Here is a 15172-nt window from a genome sequence, read left to right as displayed (position 1 = left end):
TAGTAAGCTGTCCCAGAAAGTGTGTCCAGTAATGACAATTGACAAAGTAAATAAGTACAGCTAGTAGTTTTACAGAAAAGTGCAAAAGGAGCTTGTGGCAGTCAGGAAAACTTGGGTGGCAATCTTGGCTTTGCAAATTTAGTATATATCAGATAAGGAAAACCTTCAAATAAAAATCTCTTGAGAAGTAGTTTGGAGCATTCTTTTTTCCCCCACTCGGTTTTCCTTATTCATTTTGGGGGGGGAGAAAAACCCCAGAACTAATATTATAATAGAATTTTAAGGGCTCTTCCAATTTGGGTGTTTAGGTGATCCATTCTAGTACTTTGATTCTCAGTGTAAGGGAAGTCAAACAGTGAGGGTGGGTAGAAATAGTATATAAGGCCCAAATCAGTGAATTATTTAGTAATTACTTTTAAATACGTAGAGAAAATTTGATCTTGAAATAATTTTATTTTGGAAGACTGAGGATGTCTCACTGTAGTATATATTTCTTTCCGATGCTGTGGGGAGTTGGTATACTTTTTCTTAAAGAACCAGATAGTAAATATTTTAGGCTTTTTACAACTTTCTGTCTCATCCATTCAACTTTGCTGCTGTAACACAAAAGCAAGCTAGAGACAATGCCTAAAAGAATGAGTGTGACTGTGTTCCAATAAAATTTTATTTACCAAAGAGGTGGCTGGCCCCTGGAGGGCCACAGTTTGCTAAATTTTGTAAAATGTTACAAAGAAATAGGAGATTTCATCTGGAAAATTTGGATAATAAAACTTTAGAACCAGAAGCTACCTTAGCAAACATATAATCTAGGCCTTTTGCTTTTCTGATTAGGAAACTGAGACTCAGAGAGGTCAGAGGCATGAGCTGTGGGTAGAAACCACACATGCAGATTCCCAGTTTAGCATCCTTTCTGCTTGACCATGCAGCCTGTCTAAAGCAGAATGGCTGGCCTTTCTTCTAAATGCTGTTGTCTATAAGGCTGTGATCAAGTAATAGCTTGAGATATATCTGTTTTCTTCTCTCTTTCCCTCCTCCTTTTAATTTTATTATTTAAATTTTTTATTTTAAAATCTTAAACTTAAAAATCTATTTTATTTTTTTGAAATTTCCAGTCTCTCAATCTTCTGGAAGGTTTAATTCCCTCCAAAGAAGAAGGTAGTATTTCATCTGTCGAACATCTTCATAAATTATTTGTATTTGCCCTAATGTGGAGTTTAGGAGCCCTTCTAGAATTGGATAGCAGAGATAAGTTTGAAGCCTTTTTACGACATCATGAAAGCAAATTAGACTTACCAGTAATACCTAAAGGCGCGAATCAAACTATGTATGAATTTTTTGTTACTGATTATGGTAAGTACACTAAATTATATCTTAAATGAAAGTAATTCTTCTGAGCAGTGAACCAAGATATTACATATTTTGTGGTTATATAGGGCCCTAACATATCTACTCCAGATGACTTCTAGCCAGTCCTTTCTTAGCTCATCCTTCATCCATCCTTTTTTTTTTTTTTTTTGGCATGGATGTTAACATCTTTGTAGAAGACATCATTATGAGATTTAAAATTAAATAAGACATGCTGGGGCAACAGGAACTTGGTTTAACTTATTACCTTAGAAAGCTATAAAACTGGACAAAATGTATGAAACAATGTTTTTTTTTAATCTCATATTTCTTTTTTTATTTGTTTATTTTTTATTTCGGCATATTATGGGGGTACAGATTTTAAGGTTTCAATAAATGCCCTTTCCCTCCCTCCCCCCACAAGTCTGAGTTTCCAGCATGACCATCCCTTAGATGGTGTGCATGTCACGCATTATGTATGTATATACCTGCCCCCCTCTTCCCTCCCCCCTCCCCAATACCCTATTACTGTAGTACCTATGTGTCCACTTAGGTGCTACTCAGTTAATACCAGTTTGCTGGTGAATATATGTGGTGCTTGTGAAACAATGTTTTTTAATTATTTCAAAATATTATGGGGGTACAAATGTTTTTGGTTACATAAATCACTTTTGGTATGCTTGAGTCAGGATTATAAGTGTGCCAATCACTCAGATAGTGTTCATTGCACCTGTTAGGTAGGTTTTTGCCCATTCCCTCCTCCCTACACCCTGCTTGATTTCCACTGGGTTTTACTTTCCTTTGTGCACATGTGTGCTCATTGGTTAGTTTCAATTTAATAGTAAGTACACATGGTGTTTGTTTTTCCATTCCTTAGATACTTCACTTAGGATAATGGTCTCCAGTTCCATCCAAATTGTTGCAAAGGGTCTTAATTCATCCTTCTTCATGGCTTAGTAATATTCCATAGTATATATACACCACATTTTGTTAATCCACTCATGAATTGATGGGCACTTGGGTTGATTCCACATCTTTGCAATTGTGCTGCAATAAATATTTAAGTGCAGGTGTCTTTTTAATAAAATGATTTCTTTTCTTTTGGTTATATACCCAGTAGTGGAATTGGTGGATCAAATGGTAGGTCTGCTTTTAGTTCTTTGAGCAATCTCCACACTGTTTTCCGCAGAGGTTGTACTAATTTGCAGTCCCACCAACAGTGTATAAGTGTTCCCTTCTCTCTGCATCCATGCCAACATCTGTTGTTTTGGGACTTTTTAATAAAAGCCATTCTAACTGGGGTAAGGTAATATCTCATTATGGTTTTAATTTGCATTTCCATGAAATAAAGGGCATCCAAATTGGGAAAGAGGAGGTCAAACTATTTCTTTTTGTTGATGATATGATCTTTTATCTAGAAAACCCCAAAGACTCCACCAAGAGACTCCTGGAATTGGCAAATACATTCAGAAAAGTCTCAGGTTACAAAATTAGTATATGCAAATCAGTAACATTCCTATACAGCAACAATGGTCAAGCTGAGAGTCAAATAAAAAACCTAATACCATTCAGAATAGCCACAAAGAAAATAAAATACCTAGGCATATACTTCACCGAAGATGTGAAAGGTCTCTATAAAGAAAACTATGAAACACTGAGGAAAGAAATCGCAGACAATAAGAACAAGTGGAAAAACATATCGTGTTAATGGATTGGGAGAATCAACATTGTTATAATATCTATACTACCCAAAGTAATTTACAGATTCAATGCATTAACTATCAAAATACCAATGTCATATTTCACAGATCTAGAAAAAATAATTCTATTCTTCATTTGGAACCAGAAAAGAGCCCTAATAGCCAATGCGATCTTAAACAAAAAGAATGAATTGGGAGGCATCAATTTACTAGACTTCAAACTATACTACAAGGCTATAGTAACCAAAACTGCATGGTACTAGCACAAGAACAGAGACAGACAAATGGAACAGAATGTAGAACCCAGATATAAAATCATCCATAGACAGCCAACTGATCTTTGACAAAACAGACAACAACATACACTGGGGAAAAGAAGCCCTATTCAATAAATGGTGCTGGGAGAATTGGATAGCCACACACAGAAGAATGAAACGGGATCCATATCTTTCACCACTCATTAATTCAAGATGGACAAAAGATCTAAATGTAAGGCATGAAACCATAAGAGTGCTAGAAGAAAATGTTGGAAAACTCTTCTAGAGATTGGCCTAGGCAAAGAATTTATGAAGAAGACCCCAATGGCAATCACAGCAACAACAAAAATAAATAAATGGGACTAAGGAAATAATCAACAGAGCAAACAGATAGCCTACAGAATGGGAGAAAATATTTACAAAGTATACATTCAATAAAGGGCTAATAACCAGAGTCTACAAAGAACTCAAGCATATCAGCAAGAAAATAAAGAAGACCATTAAAAAGTGGACAAAATACATAAACAGAAGCTTTTTAAAAAAGGATAGACAAATGGCCAATAAACATATGAAAAAATGGTCAACTTCACAAGTCATCAGGGAAATGCAAATTGAAACAATATTTTCAGACATTGGGCAACAGGCAGCAGATGATTGAAATCACTGTGAGATGTGAAATCAGCTTACTTTCTGCAGGCAGTTTCTAGCAGCAGCTCAGGGAGGGAAAAGCCAAACAGAACTGGCTGTCTCACTAAAATGAGGAGGCAGAGATTGATTTTGGGAAGCCCAAGATGGCTAGAATTTGTAGGGCAGGGCACCAGACGGGGAATCTGCACAGAGAGGAAGCATTAGAACAGCAGAAAAAGATAGACAAGCAGAAAAAGATAGACAAGCAAAGAATAGCAGAAACTGATAGACAAGTCCACAATTATAGTAAAGGTGTCAATACTATCTCAATAATTGACAGGACAAATAGACAAAATTAGTATTAATATATAAAAGATTTTAACACACTGTCGACACCTAATTCACAGTTGTAGAATGTACCACCCGAAAACAACAGAATATACATTCTTTTCAAGAGCACAGAAAATGTTTTCTAAGACATTAGGGCCATAAAATAATTTTTTAATAGCATTTCATGTCTATATTAGAAAAGAAGTCGTCTCCAAAGAATGACCTCAACTTCTTCCTTAATGAGTTAGAAAAAGAAGAGCAAATTCAGCCCAAAGTAAGCATAAGAGAGAAATAATGACCAAAACAGATATCAATGAAACATAAAATAGAAGAGCAATAGAAAAAAATCAATGAAACCAAAAGATAGTTCTTTGAAAAGACCAATAGAACTGATAAATCTCTTACCCGAGATATCAGAAAAAAAATTAAAGGCATAAATTACCACAGTCAAGAATGAAAGAGATGTTAATTAGTTTGATTTAGTTATTCCACATTGTGGTCATAAATCATAATATCACTTTGTACCTCATAAATATATACAATTAGCAATCAATTTAAAATAAAAGAAGAAATAGATACCGTAAATAGCCCCATTTCTGCTAAAGAAATCAAATTTGTAGTTTAAAACCTTCCTACAAAGAAAACTTCAGCCCCAGATTATTGCACTGGTAAATTCTACCAAATAATACCAATTGTACACAAATGCTTCTAAAATACATAAAATATATAATAGAAAGAACCACTTTCCAACCTGTTTTATAAGGACAGCATTACTCTGACACCAAAACCAGAGAAAGACATTACAAGACAAGAAATTTATAGACCAATATTTCTCAGGAACATTGACATCAATTTCTTAATAAAATTTTAATAAACCAAAGCCAGTGGTATATAAGAAGGATGACATTAAGTCCAAGTGGTCTCTTATTCTAGGAATGGAAGGTTGGGTCAACATTCAAAGACTGATCAATATAATTTATCATATTAGACTAAAAACCAAACAAACCACACAGTCATCTAAATAATGAAGAAAAAAACATTTGACAAAATTTAACACCATTTTGTGATGACATTTGAAATAGGAACTTTATCATTCTAATAAAGAGCATCTATAAAATAAACCAATGGCTAATGTTACACTGAATGATAAAAGACGGAATGCTTCCTTCCCAAGATCAGGAACAAAAAAAGGTTGTCTTTCTTACCTCTGTTCAACTTTACTTCTGTTCCACATAGTACTACAGGTTCTTGCTTGTGCAATAAGGGGGGGAAATCAAATACCTACAGATTGGAAAAGAACAAGTAAAGCTCTTTTTATTCCCAGATGACATGACCAACTTTGGAACCTTCAAAAACATTATTATAACTAGTAAATGAGTTTAGCAAGGTCACAGAATAAAAGGGCCATGTTTTATAATAAGTTGTATTTTCATATGCTCACAGCAAAAAATTGGAAATTGAAATTTTAAAATACCATTTAAAATAGAATCTAAAAACTAAATACTTAGGGATAAATGTAACAAACTGTGTGTAAGATCTATATACTGAAACTACAAAACTGTGCTGAGAGAAATTACAGAGGCCCTAGATAACTGGACAGGTAAATTATGTTTGAGGATCAGAAGACTCTATCGTTAAGATGTTATTTCTCTCCAAATTGATCTATGCAGTCAATGCATTAACAGTGAAAAATATCTCAATGGGCTTCTTTTCTGTTGTCAAATTTGGAAATGAATTCTAAAGTTTAAATGAAAATGTAAAGGAATTTAGAATAACCAAATTAATTTTTTAAAAACAAAGAGCACTCACATGACCTGATTTCAAGGATTACGGTAAAGCTATAGTAATCAATACAGTGTGATATTGGTGTAAGGATAGATGTATAGATCAATGGAATAGCATAGAGTCCAGAGATAGACCCCCACATATATGGTCAGTTGATTTTTGAGAAAGATGTCAAAGTAATTCAGTCAGAAAAGGATCATCTTTTCAGCCAGCAGTGCTAGAATATTCAAATGTTAAAAAGAAAAAAGAACCTTGACTCTTACTTTATATTATCCACAAAAATGAACTCAAAATAGATCATAGACCTTAACATAAGAGATAAATCTATAAAAATTCTAGAGGACAAATTGTGTCATTGGGTTAAGCAAAGATTTCTTAGGATCAAAAAAGCCCAAACTGCAAAAGAAAAAATTCACAAATTGTACTTCATCAAAATTTAAATCTTCTGCTATTTAAAAGTCATTACTGCCAGGTGTGGTGGCTCTCGCCTGTAATCCTAGTGCTCTGGGAGGCCAAGGCAGGTGGATTGCTCGAGGTCAGGAGTTCAAAACCAGCCTGAGCAAGAGCGAGACCTTGTCTCTAATATAAATAGAAAGAAAAATATAGAAACTAAAAATATATAGAAAAAATTAGCTGGACATGGTGGCGCATGCCTGTAGTCCCAGCTGCTTGGGAGGCTGAGGCAGAAGGACTGCCTGAGCCCAGGAGTTTGAGGTTGCCGTGAGCTAGGCTGACACCATGGCACTCACTCTAGCCTGGGCAACAAAGTGAGACTCTGTCTCAAAAAACAAATAAATAAAAGTCATTACTAAGAAAATCAAAAAGTCCAGCCACATACTGGAAAGAAATATTTGAAAAATATATATCTGATAAAAGAATTTTATTCAACATATGTAAAGAATTCTTATAATTCACTAATAATCAGTAGACAACCAACTCAGATCTTAAAATGGGCAAGAAATTTCAACTGATACTTCATCAAATAAGATATGTGACAGGTGAACAAAACACATGTAAAGGTATTCAGCATCATCGGTCATCAGGGAAATGAGCCACAATGAGATGTCATCACACACCCTCTAGAATGGCTAGACCTAGATAACATCAAATACTGGTGAAGATGTGGAGCACCTGGAACTCTCACATACAACAAAATGACATGGACACATTGGAAAACAGTTGGCAATTTCTTAAAAGTTAAACATACGCTTATCATATGACTTGCTTATTTTGCAAGAAAGTATGAAATTGAGGTTATTACTCCAGTGATGAATATTTGCTCATATCAAACATATGCTGCCTTTCCATGCATTCTGTGTGCATAGTAACTTTTTTGGTATAATCCTGAATCATAGTGAAGGTAAGTCTTTTTGAAGATGTTTAAAATAGTTGTTAAACTCAACAGTGAAAGTAATTCAATGTAAATAAATGGCAGTGAGAGGAACACTCTGACCACAGTTGCCTAGCCAACAGCAATTGTGCAGCATCGGAAGGGACCATCCAGAGATGCTAAAATGTAAACAATTTTTTCTTTCTTAGAATGGATGAAATGTGGTAATAATTATTATAACAACAATATCAATTAGTAAATTAGTAGTTACTGTAAGTCAGGATTCTGGCACTCTGTTATACTGTATTGCACTTTTGGAGCCAGATTTGTTTTTCCAGCTTCTCATGGAAAATATCCTATATCTAGTAATCAGTTATCCCTTTTTTGGTGTTTCCCATCTTTTCAATAGATGCGGCTTTCCTACTAAATAGATACCGATCACATCATTGGTTTTACCACCAGCTGATTCTAATTCCCTTTCAGGCCAGGTTTCTAGACAAATGATTTAGCAATTTAAAAGCTGACTTTATAAAAAGACAAAACAAATCTTGAATTATCAAATGCCACAAACATTAGATAAGCAGATACATTAACGTGTTTTAGGAAAAGGTTTTAAATGTTTATATGATTCTATTGATTGTTCATAGCGCTTACATTTTTATATTCTGCGATAATGTTTGAAGAATGCAATTTTATTGAGGTGAAATTTCGTTTATTGTGTAGGTGATTGGGAGCACTGGAATAAGAAACTTCAGCCGTATTATTACCCAACTGACAGTATTCCGGAATACGCATCGATTTTGGTTCCAAATGTTGACAATATTAGAACAAGTTTTTTGATAGACACTATTGCAAAACAATATAAAGTAAGTTTAATTAACAGTTTCTTGGATGGTCACAAATGTAAGAAACACATCCCTTTTCACACACTACAGGGACAAAAATTAAATTCCAACATAAGGGCCTGGAGGCAGTGTCCTTTGAGGGAAACATTTTTGGTAAATGAACCCCAGGTCCCAGGATACACTCAAACTCAGATTCCCCTGAACTGCTGACTCCCAGCTTGCTACGGAAAGGGAGTCTGCTTACAAAGTCTCTTTCATATTCCCATGGCCACATGAATATTTGACCGTATTTTCTTCTAGCACTTTGATAGTATACATTTACATTTAAATCTTTAATTCAACTAGGATTTATTTTGATTTAGGTATAATTCTAAAAGGTTGTTAAAATTAGTATTAATTAAAATTGATTAGTATTAATGCACAGAATACAAGAATAGCCAGTAGAACCATAAGACTCTGAATATGTTACACAGCACCTTTCAACATGATTATGCTATGTTTGCAGGCTGTTTTGCTCATAGGAGAGCAGGGAACTGCAAAAACTGTGATGATTAAGGCCTATTTGAAAAAATATGATCCTGAAGTACAGTTATCCAAATGTCTAAACTTTTCATCTGCCACAGAACCAATGATGTTTCAGGTAAAATCCATCATTTGCTGTAGTGATAAACATTAAAATTTTAAGCGGTGGTTACAGTAACATGTGTATGCATATAAAATATAAAAATATTTTATATTCAGAAGAAATGGTGCTGCAGTTGGCGTTCACCCAATTAGCCTTCCTAAGGCTGAGGTTGAAGCCAAATCCAGATAACATATGAGGTATTTTGGCCTAATATTGAGACGGAAGCCAAACTTTGGAGCATATCTATTTTAATGTAAATTGATGATTAACATTCCAATAATTTATTTTAAAAAATTAAACTACATTTTTAATAATTATATTTATACTTACTAAATACAGAAGTAAATTATCATCTACTCTGAAAAAATGCTCATGATTTTTTAGAAATCTGTACTACAATCTAATGCATAAGACAAACCATGTCCTTTCCTCTAGAGAACAATTGAAAGCTATGTGGATAAGCGAATGGGAAGCACTTACGGGCCTCCAGGAGGGAGAAAAATGACTATATTTATTGATGACATCAATATGCCCGTGATTAATGAGTGGGGAGATCAGGTACGACCACAGTAACTCATATAGATGACAATGAGTATTTTTAGTTGTATGTGAAAATGTCAAGAACCTTCATGTTTTTAAGTCTAGTAGCGATTCTCAGTCTTTTTTTGACTTCTCTGTTACAGCTGATTTTTTTCCCTTCTTGAAATCCGTGCGTGGTTTTCTGCAGCAACTTCCCCCCTGACTCTGGCAGCTTGATTTTCAGTGTCTTTCCTGCTCCCCGCTTGTTTCTGCCTTTCCCTGGAGTTTTATCCTTGCTCTAGCCTCTTATCCTATATACTCTCTGAGAAGTATCTGATGCTAAAAACAAAGCGAAACAAAAACCCTATTTATTTATTTAACTCTTCCACGCACCCTGGTCCTACTTGTGGTCATCTATCAACCCGAGTCACCCTGCATTAGAGGACCCCACCGATGTTGCCAAGATTCTGTGTGTCCTGGTGGGGTCCCCTACACCTCCCTGCCACCGATATACACTGTCTCATCAACACCATATAACTTCAAGTCCACCAGCACTGGTTCCATCCTGCTCTTCATCTCTGCTCACCGCAGACACCACCAGAAGCTCAGCTCAGCCCCCATCCTGAGAGGGATCCCCACATGGTTCTGTGTGGTCTTTCTCTGCCCCAAGGCAGATGGACCTCAGCAGTTCCTAAAAGGTGGGGAGAGTGGAGGCGTGTTTGGATTTGTTCACCCTTATCTTCCATAAGCTGAAGAGCTTCTGAATTTTAAACTCATTTACTCCACTAGGGATGTCCAGAAGGACCTCAGACTTATGTCCGAAACATGCTCCTCCAAGAGCCTTCTCCATCTCAGAAAATAACAGCTCCACAATCAGTCTGTCAGGAAATCATGTTGGCTCTATCTTCAAACTGTACCCCAAATTCAACCACTTGTCCTCATCCCCACTGCTGCCACCTGGTGCCAGCCACCACCATCTGTCTTCTTGGTCATTACAGATGCTTCCTCGTGGCCTCCTTGCATCTGTTGTCTCTTCTCAGATCAGCAACCAATTAAAACATGAGTCAGATCATGGCACCCTCCCCTGCTCAACATCCTACAATGAGACTCATAGAATATAAATACCCAATTCCTTACCATGACCCAGAAATTCTACACTGCTTGATCTCATATGACCCTTTGCTCCACTCACATTTAGGTATCTTTGCACATGCTGGGTACGATGTTTACTCAGCACTTCCGCATTTGCTGTTTCCTCTGCCTAGACTGCTCTTCCCCCAGATATCTAACTGGTTTGTTTTCTCATCTCCTTCAGATTTTGGCTTACATGTCATGTGAGGTAAAGCCTCCTCTGCCTTCTGTATTCAGCTACACCCCTGAGTACCTCGTATTTTCTTTCTCTCTTTATTTTCTACAAAAGACTTATGCTATATCATGTTATTTACATACCAACATACATGTATACATTTAGTGTCTCACCACTAGAATCTATGCTCCACGAAGACAGGAAATTTTGCCTATGCTATAAGAGAGCTTGGCACACAGCAGTCGTTTGTTAAATGTTGGTTGAATGAACAAACTGTTATATTTGAGGTGCTTGTGTGCCATCCACTTTGAGACGCCCAGTAGGAATTTGGATATATAGGTGTAGAGCTTGGAAGGGCATCTGAAACTAGAGGTACAGATTTGAGATTCTTTGGAGCACAGGGTTGAGATGGCATCCCCTAGAATAATGGGAAGAGAAAAGGCCAAGGATGGAGCCCTGGAGGACAGTTACATGTGGGGCATGAGTGGCTAGAGAGTGGCTTGGGAAGTGACCCAGGAGTCACGAGATGGACCTGGAAGGAAATGAGCCTCTGAAACCAAGAAATGAAAATTTTCAAGGAGGAAGTGTTAGCACTGCTAGAAGCTGTAGAGAAGATAAAATGAGCACGTAAACCTCCAAACCATTCCGTAATGTAATATTGAAAGCTTGGGACCAAAACCATCCTATGTTCTAATGTGTAGTGTTTTGAAGTGTCGGATGTTGAGTGTGAAAGATGTCTACCATAAAACCCGTAACTCTGAGCACTGTTGTAATTGTACCAACTATCTCATAACTAACCTATCTAAATTTATTTGGAAGTTAGTTGTATCAATGCGGTGAAGGGCACATTGGACTTATACCAGACATGTTTAACTTTCGATTTAGAGTTCATGGGTGGCGTAATTTAAGTCAAGTTACCTTGAAAAAGGTAACTTGATTGACGTTCACAAACACTTCATTGATAAGAGTCGAAAGTTTTCTTCTGATCTTATCTGTACTATTTTATGGAAGCTATGGAGGAATATGATAGTGATATGTTACAAAAATATTACTGCATCAAATTTCAGATAACGAATGAGATTGTGCGACAGATGATGGAAATGGAAGGCATGTATAGCTTGGACAAGCCTGGAGACTTCACTACTATTGTCGATGTGCAGATCATAGCCGCAATGATCCACCCTGGAGGTGGTCGAAATGATATTCCACAACGTTTAAAGAGACAGTTTACCGTGTTTAATTGCACCTTGCCTTCAAATGCTTCAATAGACAAAATTTTTGGTATGAATATTCTTAATGTTTAATTTTTTATTGTACCACATAATGGACATAAACCATGCAAAACTTTACTGAAGAGATAAAAAGGCTCTGTGTAAAGTACAGGTTAAATATTTTAAATGGAGAGCTAAATACCCGGAAAGAGGGACTCAATACTAAGATGACTCATATTTATAACCTATTCTAAGACTTAGAAATATTAGAAATAGGCTTGTTGACAGTTGGCATCAGAGATAAGGGAACTTTTGTGTTTTAATTTTCTTGACATAGTTAATCAGAGAAATTTGGTGTAATGACTGCCAGCACAAAGATCGCAGGTCAACAGTGTATTATACAAAGTTGAATGTAGCACCTTGATATGTTAATGAAAACGAGACACCAAATTTAGGCTCACATAAACTGTACCATCAAAAATTATGTCCATATTCAAGAATCAGACTCATGGATATGAAAACATCAATTGTTTGATACAGCAAATGCTGTAAATCAGAATGGAAAGGGTAGACTTCCTGTAGGTGGTACTGGAGTATATAATGATTCTTATGGGAAAATAATTGAAATTGGACCCCTACCTCACATCAAGCACAACATCAACTACAGAAGGAAAGGCAAGGCTCTAAAACATTTGGAAGAAAATATAGGGAAATATCTGAGTGGCCTTTGAGTGAGTAGGAAAGACTTCTTAAATGAGACTCAGGAAACATAAAAATAAAGAAAAAAATGACAAATTTGACTAGATTAAAATTAAAAACTTCCCTTCATTTAAAAAAGAACATTAAAAGAGTGAAAGGACAAGCCCCACAGTGGAAAAAATTTTCAACATATATAATAACAAAAAAATTTGATATTCTGAATATTTAAGGAAATCCTATGAATCAATCAGAGAAAAGCAAACAACCCAATATAAAAATGGGCAAAAACCAAGGCACTTTAAAAAGAGGAAACTGAATAGCCAATAAAAAAAGTAAAAGTGGTAAACGTCATTAGTATTCAGGAAAATACAAGTTAATAATGCTAAGGAAATGCCATTTTGTATCTACTAGATTTGCAAATAAGAAATTTTGACAAAATCTGGCCTTGGTGATAATGTGAAGCAACTGGGACTCTCATCCCCTGCTGGTGGGGGTGTAAATTGCTACAGAAACTTTGGATAGCAATTTGGCATTATCACTGGGAAGGTAGAACATGTGTGCTTGCCAAGCAATTCCACTTCTGGGTTTATACCAAGTTACCATTTTTTTCCCTTTATGTTTTGTGCTTCCTGAGTCTCATTTAGGAAGTCCTTTCCTACTCAGACATCATACAGATATACTTCCATATTTTCCTAGAAATATTATATAGTTTTGCCTTCCATATTTAGGTCCTCAATCCATCTGTAGTTGATTTTGCACATGCACACCAGAAGACTTACACAAAAATGTTCATAGTACATGTTCATGATAGCAAAAACTTGAAATAACCCAACTATTTCTTGCCAGTAACATTGGATGCATAAATTGTGGCATAGGCGCACAGTGTAATGCTATGCAGCAGTTAAAAAATGAATGAGCACAACTACATGTCTCACTATGGATAAAGCCCAGAAATACAATGTTGAATGCAAGAAGCAAATTGCAGAAAAAATATATATAATTCCATTAACTTAAATTCCAAAAGTTAAAAAAAAAGTTAAAGTTCAAAAACCTCAGTGGTGAAACCAGAAAGAAAAGCAAGTTACTGCTTACCAAGGTGGAGTGTTATCAAGGTGGAGTGGTGGCTCCTCTGGAGGAAGGGAGGGGCTGTGAACAAGGGGGAACGAGCAGGAACTACTAATGTACTGGGCGGTGTTGTACTGCTCAGTCTAGTGGTCTGTGCCTGAGTGTTTCCTTATTTGTTATGCTGTTTGCCGTGCTCTTTGGTATGATTGGTATGTTTAAACAAATACAGAAAACCAACCTACCAATCAGAAGCTGAGGCCTGGAGAAGTGAAACAACTGCCCAACTGAGGGCATCTAGCTAGAGCATGGTGGAGATACGGTGCTAATCCCCACCTTCTGATTCCAGGTCTTATGCTGCTTATAATACATGTGTCCCACAGGAAGGGAGAAGTCTAGAGTATAGGATTTCAGGATGCAAAAGGGCTGCATCCCTTTTGACTCACAGGCATCTAGCCCAACCAGCCATGACTTTGGAGGGTAATTTCATGTTTCCCCATGGCAATTCTTCAGTCAGCGTGAATGAGTCCCAGTTTCTTTAGTCTACTTCACCCTTCATAAACCTGCTCTGTGTCTCTAAGTAAAATTTTATATTCATATTCCTCTGAAAATGCCCCATGCTCAGAAGTGAGCATGTTACTCAACAGTCTCACCAGCATGCAGTAGAATGAATCTCTTTTTGCAGTCCAAACCAAAGACATTTTGAGACTTCAAGAGTAGTGTGAAAACCTGCGTCCTTTCGGAGGGTGAATGTGACGGTGGGGCTGTCACTGTGCTGGGTGTTCATGGGATGTGACATGCCTAGCCCAGGCCAGAGTTGTGACTGCCTGCAGGTTGGGAGATAGGGGTGCTGATTCCAGCTCTGTCAACCACCAATCCATGTGACCTTGAACAAGTGCTATCCCCTGTCTGGGCCTGGTCTCCTTCTCTGTAGGATTGAGGGGTCTTGCAGAGTCTCTGTGCTCCTTTCCAGCTCTCATACGCTTCAGAGTGAGAGCGGATTTACAGACTTGGGAGCCAGGCTGCCTGGGTTCAAATCTCAGATTTGCCGGCACACAAGCTGCGTGACCTTGAGCATGTTACTAAGTTCGTGCTAGAGTGGGAAGAATAATAACAATAACGTCTATCTCATATTATCTCATAGGGTGCCGGGGGAATTAAACGAGTCAATACGTATCTAATGCCTATCACTGATGCTAAGCTTGGTCAAGGCCCCACTGCCGACTCTGTCTTAGCTGGTCCTTTGAAAGAAATTATGAGGAAACACCCAGCCTAGCCAGTCTTGTAGTGATTTATTCGCTGGGGTAGATATGTACTTTGAAACCTTTTAGTTAGCTTGTCCCTTCAACTTTGCTTATCTTTCAGGAATTATTGGCTGTGGATACTTTGATCCTTGTAGAAAGTTCAAACCTGAAGTGTGTGAGATGATTGGGAATTTAGTCTCCGTGGGCAGAGTGCTGTGGCAATGGACTAAGGTACAAAATGGTTTGTTGTCAATAATAAAAAAAATGTCAACTATTATTCCACCCTAG

General features: G+C 36.8%; 1 protein-coding gene across 1 annotated transcript in view; it reads left to right on the top strand.

Moving 5' to 3' along the window:
• DNAH8 (dynein axonemal heavy chain 8) overlaps nucleotides 1-15172 on the top strand; it is a 285679-nt gene that overhangs the window by 150922 nt on the left and 119585 nt on the right. The window contains exons 52-57 of the mRNA XM_076003387.1: nucleotides 1113-1350; nucleotides 8097-8239; nucleotides 8724-8858; nucleotides 9279-9401; nucleotides 11736-11949; nucleotides 15006-15115. Of these exons, the coding sequence (XP_075859502.1) occupies nucleotides 1113-1350; nucleotides 8097-8239; nucleotides 8724-8858; nucleotides 9279-9401; nucleotides 11736-11949; nucleotides 15006-15115 (963 nt within the window). The remainder of the gene's footprint in view (nucleotides 1-1112; nucleotides 1351-8096; nucleotides 8240-8723; nucleotides 8859-9278; nucleotides 9402-11735; nucleotides 11950-15005; nucleotides 15116-15172) is intronic.

This window comes from Microcebus murinus, chromosome 5, assembly GCF_040939455.1.
Source record: "Microcebus murinus isolate Inina chromosome 5, M.murinus_Inina_mat1.0, whole genome shotgun sequence".
NCBI lineage: Eukaryota > Metazoa > Chordata > Mammalia > Primates > Cheirogaleidae > Microcebus > Microcebus murinus.
Note: the sequence above shows the minus strand (reverse complement) of the source record. Positions and strands in the feature narration are given on the sequence as shown.